General features: G+C 33.5%; 5 protein-coding genes across 5 annotated transcripts; 3 read left to right on the top strand and 2 right to left on the bottom strand.

Moving 5' to 3' along the window:
- Position 1: 1 nt before the first annotated feature.
- BX664DRAFT_104771 (uncharacterized protein) lies at positions 2 to 2,611 on the bottom strand. The gene is made up of 12 exons (XM_051539678.1): positions 2,506 to 2,611; positions 2,166 to 2,393; positions 1,831 to 2,041; positions 1,687 to 1,766; positions 1,559 to 1,608; positions 1,403 to 1,475; positions 1,177 to 1,337; positions 1,009 to 1,113; positions 792 to 937; positions 650 to 728; positions 536 to 574; positions 2 to 457 (listed from the first exon to the last, which is right to left on the bottom strand). The coding sequence occupies exons 2-12, from the start codon at positions 2,370 to 2,372 to the stop codon at positions 127 to 129; spliced, it is 1,482 nt and encodes a 493-aa protein (XP_051401762.1). The 5' UTR covers positions 2,373 to 2,393; positions 2,506 to 2,611; the 3' UTR covers positions 2 to 126.
- Positions 2,550 to 3,132, top strand: BX664DRAFT_313377 (NUDIX hydrolase domain-like protein; the record flags this gene model as incomplete). Its single annotated transcript, XM_051542627.1, has 2 exons — positions 2,550 to 2,864; positions 2,968 to 3,132. The coding sequence occupies 2 exons, from the start codon at positions 2,550 to 2,552 to the stop codon at positions 3,130 to 3,132; spliced, it is 480 nt and encodes a 159-aa protein (XP_051401761.1).
- Positions 3,133 to 3,369: 237 nt separating this feature from the next.
- Positions 3,370 to 6,059, bottom strand: BX664DRAFT_329414 (asparagine synthase-domain-containing protein). The gene is made up of 11 exons (XM_051544779.1): positions 5,954 to 6,059; positions 5,707 to 5,873; positions 5,502 to 5,645; positions 5,179 to 5,439; positions 4,918 to 5,099; positions 4,525 to 4,827; positions 4,330 to 4,450; positions 4,183 to 4,222; positions 4,096 to 4,112; positions 3,877 to 3,996; positions 3,370 to 3,782 (listed from the first exon to the last, which is right to left on the bottom strand). Exons 1-11 carry the CDS (start codon positions 6,042 to 6,044, stop codon positions 3,462 to 3,464), a joined length of 1,767 nt encoding a protein of 588 aa, XP_051401760.1. The 5' UTR covers positions 6,045 to 6,059; the 3' UTR covers positions 3,370 to 3,461.
- Positions 6,060 to 6,195: 136 nt separating this feature from the next.
- On the top strand, positions 6,196 to 12,264 carry BX664DRAFT_329412 (DNA polymerase family B-domain-containing protein). Its single transcript, XM_051544778.1, has 20 exons — positions 6,196 to 6,381; positions 6,450 to 6,615; positions 6,684 to 6,829; positions 6,898 to 7,575; positions 7,667 to 7,766; positions 7,850 to 8,014; positions 8,094 to 8,242; positions 8,344 to 8,533; positions 8,622 to 8,940; positions 9,016 to 9,354; positions 9,457 to 9,605; positions 9,696 to 9,889; positions 9,953 to 10,117; positions 10,210 to 10,664; positions 10,718 to 10,850; positions 10,940 to 11,153; positions 11,232 to 11,330; positions 11,409 to 11,815; positions 11,900 to 11,996; positions 12,056 to 12,264. Exons 1-20 carry the CDS (start codon positions 6,262 to 6,264, stop codon positions 12,187 to 12,189), a joined length of 4,419 nt encoding a protein of 1,472 aa, XP_051401759.1. The 5' UTR covers positions 6,196 to 6,261; the 3' UTR covers positions 12,190 to 12,264.
- Positions 12,265 to 12,400: 136 nt separating this feature from the next.
- BX664DRAFT_294972 (Gcp-like domain-containing protein) lies at positions 12,401 to 13,941 on the top strand. The gene is made up of 6 exons (XM_051542128.1): positions 12,401 to 12,680; positions 12,788 to 12,889; positions 12,970 to 13,189; positions 13,260 to 13,495; positions 13,567 to 13,642; positions 13,715 to 13,941. The coding sequence occupies exons 1-6, from the start codon at positions 12,434 to 12,436 to the stop codon at positions 13,854 to 13,856; spliced, it is 1,023 nt and encodes a 340-aa protein (XP_051401758.1). The 5' UTR covers positions 12,401 to 12,433; the 3' UTR covers positions 13,857 to 13,941.
- The last annotated feature ends 142 nt before the right edge of the window (positions 13,942 to 14,083 follow it).

Genomic DNA, 14,083 nt, shown 5'->3' with positions numbered 1-14,083 from the left:
ACAATCAAAAAGGAGAATCAAAAAAAAATAAAGGGACTGTTTTATTATAAAAATATCAAAGGTACCAAAAAAAAAAAATCTATATGGAGAAGTCAAGACCCATCATTATCTCAAAAGCCTAACCAACTAATTAGGAACTATTTTAGCCCGTTTACTGTCCAATCGTCGTAACTCCTCCTTTTCGCGGTCAGTTCTTCGTAGAGTGAATCCAATACCCGGTGCTTGAATGGCTTCAAGATCTTTTGGATTCACCATATGTAGTCGTTGTCGTCCAATCAGAGCAATATTCTTGGTACTGGGTATCCTTAGGTAATCTTCTTCACAATGGAATCCACATTGATTTGCTATTGACTTGATATAATTCGTATATGCTCGATATTTTCCCCCTGGTTCATTCATCAGCGACAGCTTTCGACTACCATCTAATCCATACATACAACACGGAATCACAAGAAATCTATAAATCACGTTGTTTTTTTTTTATCAATCAATCAATACTCCTGATAAAACGAAAAAGGGGTGGGGGATGACTTACTTGCAATGATTTCCAGATTTCGTACTGATGATTGGTATCCTATTATAGAAAGAACAAATTAAATTCTTTTTTTTTTTTGTTCATTGTTTTATTTCGTTTTCTTTGTTACGTTACCATGGTACTAATTCATCTGCATGATTCCCAATAATCCAATCTGCTTCATATGTTACCGTTGCTGGATATAATGCTTCCACTATAATCGTATACAAATTATGTTAAGTGATTCTTTTTTATTACTATTTTTAATATTTCTTACCTTTCAACATATCAGGTTTTCCATCAGATAACTTCTCCCATATCCTACGATTGGCCATATCGACTCCATATCCATCATAACCTTCACTCGTTAATAAGTATGTCAATAAGCCGTTTCCACATCCAAGGTCCACAAAGTTTGGTTTACTATATAATAAAATAAAAGAAAAGGAAACTAAATCATCATCGTAGGAATTAAAATCATACTCTATTATTACCGTTTTGTTTTTTTCTCTTCTTCTAACCATAAGCATATCAAATAACTTGCAATAGCAATATCTTCATAAACAAATTTCTTGGGATCGGTCTTTTCAGTCCAAGCTCTATAAAATATAATGTTCTAGACATATCATTATTTTTTTTTCTTATCTTTTTTTCTCTGTTACCTGACCAGTACATCGGCATATCTAGTCTTGATTTCTTGATATTTATTGACATATATATCTTTGGATACCAAACTATCATGATGAGCTTTTTTCTTATATCCAATCCGTGCTTGAATACACCATTTGAAGAGTTTGTGAATAATATCCTGTAAGGCCTTTTGCTAAAAAAAGATATACAGAAAAAAGGTTACACTATCTATTTCTAAACGACATCATCTTATTTTACCATTTTGAGATCGGTTATCTTAGGATCGTCCCGGAGTTGCATCGGTAAGATTTGAAGTCGGAGGATACCACTACTAAAAATAGATTGATTATCCCTCAGGCACCCATGAAAATCATCCCTTTACTGCCGATCTCTTTTTTTTTTTTTTTTTTTTACCTGTCACCATCAATGTTTGATGAAGTATAAGTAAAACTATATGCTCGTACCTATATAATTAATAAGTATTTTTTAATATTATTATTAAAATGAATCATCTTTTTATTTTTTATTTTTTGTGATTATACTTTGGGATAGTAAAATGGTAATATATCTGTCGGTTTTGTCATACTCGGTTCATAGATCACCCTTCCTTCATATACTGAGCCTATGAGTTATAAAAATAGTTTAGTTATTTTACCTTTTTTTATTTTTTCTACTTTATTTATTACCTTTTGTAGTATATTCATAGTATCGAATAGTTTCTGATAATATCGTATCTTTGGATTTGCGTTTTGGAATCAATTGTCGTACCACAGTTTCAAAAGCTATCAAATTGTCTTGATTATCTTCAGTATGATTAGTATCATTGGTGGTGGTTGATATGATATTTGCTTTTTCGATAGGTGGTATGACAAATTGAGGTTCAGCTGTCCATCTTCTCTATTGGTAAAGTGATAGAAATATATGAAATAGTTATTTAGTTTATTTCAATACTACGCCTTGTTTTTTATATAGTTTATATTTTTAGATCTTCCTTTATATATATATAAATATATACACTTACAATGGTTTCCCAAAAAGTAGTTCGATCAGAAGGAACTAATTGCTCTATAATCGTATACCATGACGCTGTAGTATCAACATCAGTTGCTAAAGACAGATCAGTGACGAGTTGAGGTTGATCAAAATATAGAGTTGGATTAAATTGTGTAAAAAGTTGACTTGGATCTTGAGAAACTAATTCGCTACCCTTTATCGTCGAGTTGATCATATCACTCTGGAATAAAATGTTCTAAAAACCATACGAAAATTTTGAATTTTGAGGAAAAAAAAAAAAAAGAGGAGTTTTAATTCTATTTTTCTGTCATTTCTTGCTGGCCTTTTTTTTCTCTTTTTCTTCGTACAAATGACTTCACCGCAAAAGTTATATAGATCAGTGGCAAGTATCATGGTTCGCCGTCCTGCCATTTCTTCGATAAATACAAAGAATAAGAATGACGATGTACATTCTTTGACACGCCATCCCACTTCATCTCTCTATATGTTAGTCAAAAAAGATAGAGAACACCATGCGTGGCAATTACCTCAAGGTGGTATTGATCCTGGAGAAACAGTACTTCAAGGAGCTCTTCGAGAGTTAGAAGAAGAATGTGGACAACATCTCAAGGTCAACCCTGTAGAAACTACTTCGTCCTTTTATTATCAATACAAGTTCCCTGATGCTTTTATTGCCAAACACAAAAGGAATTATATTGGAGCAAAGGTAAAGAAAAAAATGATTTATTATAGATAGAAACTGATCTTTTTTTTTTTTTTTTTTTTTTTTTTTTTTTTTTTTTTTTTTTACTATAATTATTCAAATCTAGGTTCAATTTATACGTTCTGACTGGATATCTGGTCAATGTCAACCTGATGATCATGAAATCGTTGATTTTGCTTGGCTTTTAGAATCCGAAATCAAACAATATGTTACTCCTGAATACTTCAATGCTATTACACCCCTCTTACGATACCCAAATTCATCCAGTTAAATTTAGATCTTATTATTGTATATTATATGAATAAAGGCCTAATTTCTATCCTAGAATCGTTTTTTTTTTTTTTAAAAAAAAAAATATCAAGTGTTTTCTATAGATGTTTATATTGGCCATCAGGTAAATCATAGAAGTCAAGTGATCATGTATAATACAACCTTCCACTTGATCCAGACGTGGCACTTCCCAAAAAAAATAAGTATTACTATTATCTCAATCAACCTGAGAAGTATATTTCCCATACAATCATCTTTATTTTATTTTATTGAGATAATACAAGTCAACTATGTACATTTGGACTCTTCTGTATCTATACTACATCTATGCTATTCTAGTTTATGTTGTCCTCTTTGTGATCTGGATTCCCCTGTCATCTTGGCTGTCTTTGCCCCAAATTGAATAGCTCTTTTCCAATTTCGACTAGCAAGAGGAAGTTTCAGTCGTCGAGCAATATGTCGCAATAGTAATTTCTCGCCAATACCACGTTCGTATCGCATATCCATCTTGAGATGTATGGGTAACTTGCATAACAATCGGACCACATCAGTATCAAGGAAAGGGAATCGCACTTCTTTACCATGATCAGACATGATTCTATCATCGCGTCCAAGATTTCGGGTTGATATTCTATCCACATCAATTTGCGTCTATACATCGAATCAAAAAAAAATAAATAAATAAAAGCAGTCCAACACTATAGCATTAATGAATTTAATGCTATCATGGATCTCTTATCTTTACCTCTTTGATCAATTCTTCCCAGCTACCACGTTTGTATGCATCACGATGTCGAGAATAACCTCCAAGTTGTTCATCAGCACCCAATCCAGATATTAAGACTCTAGAATCACTAGTATATTTCTACAAAATACGTGTATGCATAAAAAATAATAATATAAATCACTAACTCTGTCTATCTTGTTTTCCAACATTTTCCCATATAAAACACTTCTGCCTTACCTCACCATCAATATATCCTAATAAAGAAACCAAGAATTACATTATTAAGAGAGAGGATTAACTTTTCTTTACTTCGTTTTATCTTACCTTCGCCCCGAGATGCGAACCACAGAGCCATAGCAATACTCTAAAATAATGATAATAATAATAATAATAAAAATAAAAAAGAAAGACATTGGTCATTATTTTACATTCATGCATCAGATATCTTCGTGTTTTGTTGTTCTTATTTACCAGATCCATCACCGTATCCAAAGGATACATTAAGTCTATAATTCTTTGTTTGTGCGCCATAGCTTCTTCAAACGGAACGTTGATTTCAACAAAATTCCAGGTACGATCAGGTGCCATCAATCTAATTTATCCAAAATAAATTGAAATAAAAAAGAATAAATAAATATAGATATCTGTATACTTTTCCTTATTTACCTTAATTCCTTCACACCTGCCTTCCCAGTGAGGCGGTCTGGGGTATCATACATAGATCTTGTAGATTCTTTGACATCATCTGCTATAACCAATGGTTTCTTCTTATTTGTTTTTTTCAGTGATTGCTGTTGTTGTTGTTGTTGTTGCTGTCTAGCCATTTCGGATCTTGGATTTTCAAACGCAACATTCAACAAATCGATCGATTCAGTGATAGGTAAGTGTTGGTGAGCCAAGGCAGCCAAACAAATACAATCCAATCCTCCAGAGAAGAGAATTGCTATTCTAGGAGATGATTTTGACGACCTACAAAAAAAAAAAAAAAAAAAAAGGATGTGAAAGAGATAAAAGTATGATCAAATATGTTGGATGTTTGCTATCTTTTTCCTCACTTACTGCAAATAAGGGACATCAGCTACCCTTCGTTTCACAGCTTCACCAAGTATATTTGTGAATCCTTGAATAGCATTTTCCATATCATCGAAGACAAGCGGCATTTCATCATCATTATTTGTGTTGGACATTGCTAATTGTTCTTCAGTTGGTAACTGGTTGTTTAATCTTGGGAAAGGTAATATCTATCATACAATTATGTTAGAAACATAGTAACCAGTTTTAGATTCATCTTTCTTTCTAATGCCTTTTTTTTTTTCTTACTAAATCATTTTCACCAGCAGTCTGTTGTTCATCGACATGTTTCCAAGGGATCAAAACAGGATCAAACAGAGCACCATTCATTAAATTATCGAGCTTCAGAACATAAATCCCATTCGCAGGCACTTCTTCCCATGATGATGATCCATCCTGATTATTCAGTCCAACGGAACTCAACATAAATGGTCCATTTGCAGATCGATTCCATAATAATGAACGGCGACCAAGGCAATCACGAGAAAACCATAACGTACTGTATCGTGCCTAAAGTAATTGATAGAGAAAATGAGTTTGTTTTTTTTATATATATAAACACTTAAACTTACATGCCAAAAGACAAAGGCAAAAGGACCTTCGATCTTTGAGATGGTTGATAAGACAATGGTTTGAGCATCTTGTTCACTAGAAGCCAAATCACATTTTTGTAGGTTTTCCATCACCACTTGAGTATCATTCACGCCAAAGGGAACCTATAAAAACATTAAAAATAAAAAGTCAGAATAAGGTGACATCGATTGATTCTCTTCCTACGTCAAGACCATTGAACACTTCACCGTTCCAGCACAAAATATCTCCAGTAACCGAGTTATAAAGAGGTTGCGATATAGTATCAGGTCCTCGTAAATGTAGTACTGATGAAAAGAAACGTAATGTGTATGATTGGCAGTCAATTTGTCGTAATTGCTGTGAATCAGGTCCTATGTTGTCAAAAAAAAAAAAGTTAAAAAAAAAAGATCATAGAGTAACTTTTTTTTTATGTTATGTAGTGAGTACCAACCTCGTTTTCTATTTAAATCTTCTAAAGTATTCCATACTGTTTGATCATGGGGATGGTGATCAGAAGACAAAGAGAACAAGATACCACACATCAATGGATCTAAAAGTAAAAAAAGAATTGAAGAATAAGGATTTGCCTGAAGCATCATTCCTCATTGAACTTTTGAATGACCGCATTTGACCAATTCTTATTAAAAAAAAATCGCGAGACTTAAAAAAAAAAAAAAAACCGCGTCGAGTCGCCTTTTTTTCCCCCTTTTTTCTTTCTTTCTTGTTTTATCTATTTTATAACAATATATCAATTATAGAATGTCCTCTCCCACCTCAGGACGTACAAGAAAACGTCTTGTCAAAGGTACTGAAAAGGTTGACAAGTTTCAAATGTTAAAGGACGCAAGACGAAACCGATCTCGTAGTGCCTTATACGATGTAAGTTCATAAAACGAAAAATAATAAGGAACAAGAGTACTAACTTTCATTTTATAATCAATATTTAGAATAAAGTGGTTGATGATCTTTACGAAGAAGTAGATGAAGAAGAATATATTGCTCGACAGGATGACGATAAGTTTGTGGAAGACGACGATAATGCTGGTTATATTGACGATGGTCGCAATGATCAAATATTCTCAGAAGATGAGTATGACGGGGATGCTGATACTGGTAAAATAAATAAATAAAAAAAGATTATATTAATAAAACTAACCAACTAATATTTATTACATGTGTAGGAAAACGCAAACGCAAGTCCAAAAGTACTAAGCAACAACAAAAAAACAAAAAAGTCGATAGTCCTTTACCAAGTCATTCGCAAATGCTCAACAAATTTTTCCAAAAGTCTACCAAATTGGAAACTACTTCTACCAAGCCCAACACGGTAAAAAAAATGTTTTATCTATTGATGCTATTTAGAAAGTTATATTGACTATCTTTATATTATGATAGTCTATTACAGAAGATGACGATTTTATGGCCAATTTATTATCTAATCTAGGACCTTCTCCAGAAGATACAGCTTCCTCAGTATCAAGAAAATCTCGCAAAATTGAAAGATCTCAGCGAATGACGGCACTTAATACGCCTCTTCCCTCTCGACAACGTTTTGCACCTCCAACACCACAACCGCTAACAGCACAACAACAACAACAACAACAACAACAACGACAACGTACTGTCAACGATCACGTCAACAACACTCAAATCAATAGCGACCATGAAACTGCTGAAGTTACTTCTGACAATCATACTCACAACAATGATCACAACGTTGAGGATGATGCTGATTATGGATTTGATGATATGGATCTGGATTTTGATGACATTGAAGCTGATTTAAATTCAACTACTATGAAGAAGAAGGAAGTAGAAATCAAAATGGAACAAGATGAACCAATATTGACAACAGCTCCAAAAGTCCATATCAAGAAGGAAGAAACAAGAGATCCTGATTTACAAGGTTGGGAAGCAGCCGAAGCAAAAATGACCAGCGATGTTATGGATACAATAACTTTGAAGGAGGAATCTACAGCAATGACATTACAAGAGGACGACAAGAGTCTTCATTTTTGGTGGTATGATGCTTATGAACACCGAGATAAGGGTTCTGTATATTTATTTGGAAAAGTAAGTCAACGAAGATGTGTAGGAAGTTTTATATGGAATATTCAGTTAACATACCCACTTTTTTTTTTTCTTTTTAAATTGTTATTTGAAGGTTCTCAACAAAAGTTCCAACAATTATATCAGTTGTTGTGTAGCTATTCACAATATTGAACGCAATATATTTATACTTCCACGAGCACAGACATTGGATGGTAAGTGATCGTTACGATAAAGAATATGATTAAGTTTTGAATACTTGTTCTGATTTACCTTCCTTTGTGTGGTGTTATACTAGGCCAAGAAGTCGGATTAGAAGATGTATATGGCGAACTTTCCGATATTTGTACAAAGACTCGAATCAAGAAATGGGCATCAAAAGCAACTACCAGAAAATACGCATTCGAAATTCCTGGCGTACCCCAAGAAGCTGAATATCTTAAAATGGTCTACAGTTACAGTGGTAAGTTATCAATGCAAATGATTGTATTTAAATTTATTTCAGTATCTCACTTTCTTTTATTCTTTATCGTCCTTATTAGAACCAGCATTACCTGAAAACCTCAGTGGAAACACTTTTAGTCATACTTTTGGTATTCAAACTGGTCCATTAGAACATTTTTTGATCAAACGTGATATTATGGGTCCTTGTTGGCTAAAAATTAAAGACGCAAAAGTCAGTGCAAGCAAGGTAAGAGGTGATTCAAAGGAAAAAAAAAAAAAAAAAAAAAGGAAGCATGGTGCCTTTTCTCATCTTCATCATCTTTGCTTTGTTTTTGAACTTTCAAATAGGAAACCTGGTGCAAAGTCGAATATACTGTAAATGATCCGAAACTATGCAATCCTCTTCGTGATGCTGATGGAAATTCACCAAACACTATCCCTCCACTGGTGGTCATGTCTCTTAGTCTTCGCACTATTTTGAACAAACAAAAGAATGCCAATGAAATTGTCGCTGCTAGTGCTCTCGTATGCAAACAAGGTAAGGAAGATAAGGATAACTAGGACAAATGTCAGCGAAATAAGACATCTTTTTAATTATCATTACCATTACCTTTATTAATTGACAGTGAAAATCGATGAACCTACACCAATTCAAGATCAAGCCAAGATACGCTTCACAGCAGTAAGACAACTCAACAATACGCCATTTCCTCCAGGTTTTCAGGATGCAGTGACGAAGGAAAGAAAACAAAGCAACTCTTCTATTCAAGTTGAACGTACCGAATCTTCTCTTCTCAATTATCTTATCGCAAGAATCCATTCTTGTGACCCAGATGTGATTGTTGGTCATAATTTTTCTGGTTTTGATTTGGATGTTCTTCTTCATCGAATGAAAGCACTTAATACACAACATTGGCACAAATTAGGTCGACTCAAACGCAAAAAGTAAGTTTCAAAAAAGAAAAGAAAAAAAAGGAATGCGACTGAAGGTTACCTTATTCATTATTATTGTATTAATAGCTGGCCAAAACTTCAAGCGGGCGCCGGTGGAGCACGGGAATCAACCTATCAAGAACGTATGGTTATGTGTGGTCGACTTATATGTGATACTTATTTGGCATCCAAGGATTTGATTCGAAGCAAGTCGTATCGATTAGGTGATCTAGCCAAATCACAACTCAAAATTGATCGTGAGGATATTGAATTCGACAAACTTGCTGGTTATTACAACAATGCTACTGATCTGCTCCATTTAGTCAAACACTGTTCCTTTGACGCCTTTTTATCTTCTGCATTGATGTTCAAACTTCAAATCTTACCTCTGACAAAACAGTTGACGAACTTGGCTGGTAACTTGTGGTAATATAAAATATATATAAAAAAAAAAGAAATCTTTGAATGATTCATTACAATACATCTTAATTTATTCCCTATGTTAACTTAACGTATTATTCTCTTTAGGGCAAGAACAATGACAGGTGCTCGTGCGGAACGGAATGAATTTCTTTTGCTTCATGAATTCCATCGTCAAAAATACATTTGTCCTGACAAATCACTTAACTTTAAATCTCAAGCTGCTGTGGAAGCATTGGAAATCGATGGTGATGAAAGTAAGAAAAATAGAAAAAAGAGGGGACGGGATAACAAAAGGAATAGAAAAGAGATCAATAGATTGATTATATATATATATATTTCAATAGACGCAGAAAAGACAAAAACGAAATCCAAAGGACGAAGGAAACCTGCTTATAGTGGTGGCCTGGTGCTGGAACCGAAGAAAGGTTTCTATGATAAATTTGTAGTCCTCCTTGATTTCAACAGTTTATATCCATCCATTATTCAAGAATATAATATTTGCTTCACTACTGTTCAACGAGAAGGAACTGACAACAAGGTAATGCATGTGGAGGAAGAATGCGAAATAATCACTTATCATTATGATTGTTTTGGGATATAGGATGATGAACCGGACGACATGACAGAAGAAAAGGTACCTGATATCCCTGATCCCAGTATGACTCAAGGTGTTCTTCCAAGATTGATCAAGGCTCTAGTAGAGCGACGACGACAGGTTAAAAAACTTATGAAGGATCCAAAACTGACTGAAGCTGAAATGATGCAGGTAAGCATTTGTATGGAAGAGATGACACATTCTGACCCTTTCTTTTTTTTAAAAAAAAAAATAAAAAAATAAAAATAATAATAATCGTTTAGCTGGACATTCGACAAAAGGGTTTAAAATTGACTGCCAATAGTATGTACGGATGTCTTGGATTTTCTCATTCAAGATTTTATGCTAAACCTTTAGCCATGTTGATTACTCACAAAGGGCGAGAAATTTTACAAAACACGGTGAATTTGGCAGGCAGTATGGATCTCAATGTTATCTATGGTGATACGGATTCTATTATGGTTTATACCAATGAAAGCGAATTGGCCAAGGTCAAGGAAATGGGAAATTTGCTCAAGAAACGAGTCAATGAACTTTACAACTTGCTAGAAATTGATATTGATGGTTTCTTTAAACATATGTTACTACTCAAGAAGAAAAAATACGCTGCTCTCTTAGTAGAAGAAAAATCAAATGGTGAACTGGTGGAAACTGTAGAAACCAAAGGTCTTGATTTGGTACGTAGAGATTGGTGCGACCTTTCACATGATGTGTCAAAGTAAGTTGTGTAACTTGATTGATAAGTAATGATGGCTAACCTTTTATATATAGTTGTGTATTATCGTTTATTCTGTCAAAACTGGACCGGGAAGAAGTAGTGGAACAAATCCATGAATATTTACGACAAGTTGGAGAACAAATTCGAAATGGTGAAATGTCTTTGGAAAAGTTTATCATCAACAAGGTAAATAAAAAAAAAAGTTGAAAAAAAGTTAGTTTTCTTTCATGTTTATTCATTAATCCAACTACTTTCTTACTTTTTTTTTTTGTTAGCAATTAACGAAAAGTCCAGAAGAATATGCTGATAGTAAAAGTCAACCTCACGTCCAAGTCGCCTTACGCATGCGTCAAGCAGGTTTATCAGTCAATGCCGGTGATACTGTACCTTACGTCATATGCCATGTGGAGAATCTTCCTAGTGGATCAAAAGGTTTTGCAGAACGTGCTTTCCATCCGAATGACGTGAAGAATGGTGACAAGCAACTTGGTAAGAATGCAAAAATAAAAGAAAAAAAAGATAAATCTGGAACTGATTTCATAATATGGTCTTGTTTTGATTACTTAGATATTGAATGGTACCTGAATCAACAAGTTCATCCTCCCATTGCCCGTCTATGTTCCCCTATTAATGGCACTGATGCAGCTCAATTAGCTGAATGTCTCGGTAAAGCTAAAAAAAAAAAATAATCAATGAAAAGTCATATATTTAACTGATTCCTTTTTTTTTTTTTGAATTTACTAGGATTGGATGGAAGCAAATTTACACATGTGTCCATGTCATCAGGTGCTGACGGGGATGCTTATGTTACATTAGACTCTCAAATCAGTGATGAAGAACGATTCAAAGAATGTGATCGACTACAATTACGATGCCAACAATGTCAAGAAATAACAAATTTTGATGGAATTGGTAGATTAGTCGATGGGGATACAATGGAATATGGATTATCATGTATACAATGTCACCATGTACTACCTACTCCTAGTGTGCATACCCAATTGACTATGGCAATTCGAAAGTATATCCGTCAATATTATGAAGGATGGCTGATATGTGATGATGACACATGTTTTAACCGGACAAGAATGATGTCTGTCTTTGGGCGAAGGTGCTCTGCAGATGGTTGTCAAGGTGCCATGATTCGAGAGGTAAAAAATAGATAAGACAAAAAAAAATCATATGAAGGACATGGAAGAGATAGAAAAACTGAATATCTTGTTTTTTATATATAGTACACGGATAAACAATTATACACACAACTATTATTCTATTCTCACTCTTTTGATCCAGAACTGATACGAAAACAATATATGAAATCTCCTCATAGTGGTAAGTTCAAGAACAAATATAAATATTTCATAGTTATTGATGGATAATTTTTTTTATAGTGCAAATATCCTCTTTTATCAACAAACATCATTCTTCTCTTATTACATATAGAACGGCTGTCGATAGATACTTGAATAGATCATCGTATCGTCATGTAGATTTACACAAACTTATGTCTTTCTTTACTATTTAGTTTATCTTCCTTTTACATTTATTTTTTATCTTCAATATCTTTTCATAATAAACAAAACAATTCATTCAACATCACTATAATTTCTTCAGATCGAAGTAACCGTTACCTCGCGGAGGATCAAATTGATTTTGTTTTTTGTTTTTTTTTCTTTGCTTGGAATCAATTGTCACTCTTTCCTGTTTTTTCTTTTTTCTTTTTTTTTTTTTTTCTTCTTCTTCTTCGATTCATACTTATATATTATATTATGGTGGTTGCGCTTGGATTTGAAGGTTCAGCAAACAAACTTGGCGTAGGGATTATACGACATGACAATGATAATGTTGATATATTGGCCAATGTCCGTGACACTTACATCACTCCTCCTGGTCAAGGCTTTTTACCAAGAGAAACCGCAGAACATCATCGTGAATGTATACTCAGAGTATTACAACAAGCTTTAAAGGATGCTAATATGACACCAGCCGATATTGACGTTATTTGCTTTACAAAAGGTAAATCAAAGAAAAAAGAGCATTAGTTTGTCTCTCTCTCTCTATATATACTTATACATAGATCTTGATACAATTTTGGTCGCCTAATTTCATATGCTTCTATTTAGGACCTGGTATGGGAGCTCCACTCACCTCTGTGGCTGTTGTAGCGCGTACTTTATCATTATTATGGAACAAACCTCTGGTAGGTGTCAACCATTGTATTGGACGTAAGTACTCAAAAGTTCTTTTTATATTCTAACACAGCATTAAGCAACCTTTTTTTTTTAATTCTTTTTCTTTTTGATAGATATTGAAATGGGTCGACAAGTGACAAAAGCAAGTAATCCAGTTGTATTATATGTTAGTGGAGGAAATACTCAAGTGATCGCTTATTCTCAAAATCGGTATCGCATCTTTGGTGAAACGTTGGATATTGCCATTGGAAATTGTCTTGATCGATTTGCTCGTATATTGAATTTATCCAATGATCCTAATCCTGGTTATAATATTGAACAATGTGCCAAAAAGTAAGTGTAGGAAAAAAAAAAAAAAAGAGAGAGAGATCTAATATTTGATTATTAATTTTTATATATCTAGAGGCTCCAAATTTATTCAGTTACCATATACAGTTAAAGGCATGGATGTATCATTTTCAGGGATCTTATCTTATATCGAAACATTGGCAAAGGAAAAAATACCAAGTGGTGAGGTGACACCTGAAGATTTATGTTATTCATTACAAGAAACATTGTTTGCGATGTTAGTGGAAATCACTGAAAGGGCAATGGCACATGTGGAGTCAAATGAAGTTTTATTGGTTGGCGGTGTTGGATGTAAGTAGAAAAGAGATGGTATTCACGCGTGTTTTAGACATTATATATATATATACTTTTTTTATTTTTAGGTAATGTGCGTTTACAAGAAATGATGGAACAAATGTCTGCACAAAGAAATGCTGTTACTTGTGCTACTGATGAACGGTAAATATCTAATATTATTATTATTATTATTATTTAATTTCATATTAACATTATTATCATTATATCTTATAGATTTTGTATTGATAATGGAATCATGATTGCCCATGCAGGATTACTAGCTTATCGAACTGGATTTACTACACCTCTGGAAAAGAGTACATGTACACAACGATTTAGAACGGATGAAGTTTATATTGCATGGCGTGATGATTAATGATAATTGTAGATCTATTAGTTATCCTTATTGTTTTTTTTTTTTTTGTTATCAATAAAGATATCCTGTGTTATTTATTTAATTATCATTATTTTTACTTGAAAATTTAAACCTTTCTTTCAGATATAGTATACGCAAGAAAAATCATTCTCCCGATCGTCGTAGAATGAAATCATCGGTTGTGGTATAAAAAAAAGAATAAAAAAAAAAGCCCTCTCTTTTTTTTT

Source organism: Halteromyces radiatus (assembly GCF_025201355.1).
Source record: "Halteromyces radiatus strain CBS 162.75 chromosome Unknown BX664scaffold_3, whole genome shotgun sequence".
NCBI classification, from domain to species: Eukaryota; Fungi; Mucoromycota; class Mucoromycetes; order Mucorales; family Cunninghamellaceae; genus Halteromyces; species Halteromyces radiatus.
This window is presented reverse-complemented; position numbering and strand designations above follow the sequence as displayed.

What these genes read in the sequence shown, in the direction of transcription:
- BX664DRAFT_329412 (XM_051544778.1), top strand. Translation starts at nt 6,262, where the DNA reads ATGTCCTCTCCCACCTCAGGACGTACAAGAAAACGTCTTGTCAAAGGT. An exon ending in GAGAAGGAACTGACAACAAG is followed by an intron (nt 9,890 to 9,952) that starts GTAATGCATGTG and finishes TTTGGGATATAG; the next exon opens with GATGATGAACCGGACGACAT. An exon ending in CTTTCACATGATGTGTCAAA is followed by an intron (nt 10,665 to 10,717) that starts GTAAGTTGTGTA and finishes TTTTATATATAG; the next exon opens with TTGTGTATTATCGTTTATTC.
- BX664DRAFT_104771 (XM_051539678.1), bottom strand. Translation starts at nt 2,372, where the DNA reads ATGATCAACTCGACGATAAAGGGTAGCGAATTAGTTTCTCAAGATCCA. An exon ending in CTACTTTTTGGGAAACCATT is followed by an intron (nt 2,042 to 2,165) that starts GTAAGTGTATAT and finishes CTTTACCAATAG; the next exon opens with AGAAGATGGACAGCTGAACC. An exon ending in TATGCCGATGTACTGGTCAG is followed by an intron (nt 1,114 to 1,176) that starts GTAACAGAGAAA and finishes TATATTTTATAG; the next exon opens with AGCTTGGACTGAAAAGACCG.
- BX664DRAFT_294972 (XM_051542128.1), top strand. Translation starts at nt 12,434, where the DNA reads ATGGTGGTTGCGCTTGGATTTGAAGGTTCAGCAAACAAACTTGGCGTA. An exon ending in ATTGAACAATGTGCCAAAAA is followed by an intron (nt 13,190 to 13,259) that starts GTAAGTGTAGGA and finishes TTATATATCTAG; the next exon opens with AGGCTCCAAATTTATTCAGT. An exon ending in ACTTGTGCTACTGATGAACG is followed by an intron (nt 13,643 to 13,714) that starts GTAAATATCTAA and finishes TATATCTTATAG; the next exon opens with ATTTTGTATTGATAATGGAA.
- BX664DRAFT_329414 (XM_051544779.1), bottom strand. Translation starts at nt 6,044, where the DNA reads ATGTGTGGTATCTTGTTCTCTTTGTCTTCTGATCACCATCCCCATGAT. An exon ending in AAGTGTTCAATGGTCTTGAC is followed by an intron (nt 5,646 to 5,706) that starts GTAGGAAGAGAA and finishes ATGTTTTTATAG; the next exon opens with GTTCCCTTTGGCGTGAATGA. An exon ending in GCAGGTGTGAAGGAATTAAG is followed by an intron (nt 4,451 to 4,524) that starts GTAAATAAGGAA and finishes TGGATAAATTAG; the next exon opens with ATTGATGGCACCTGATCGTA.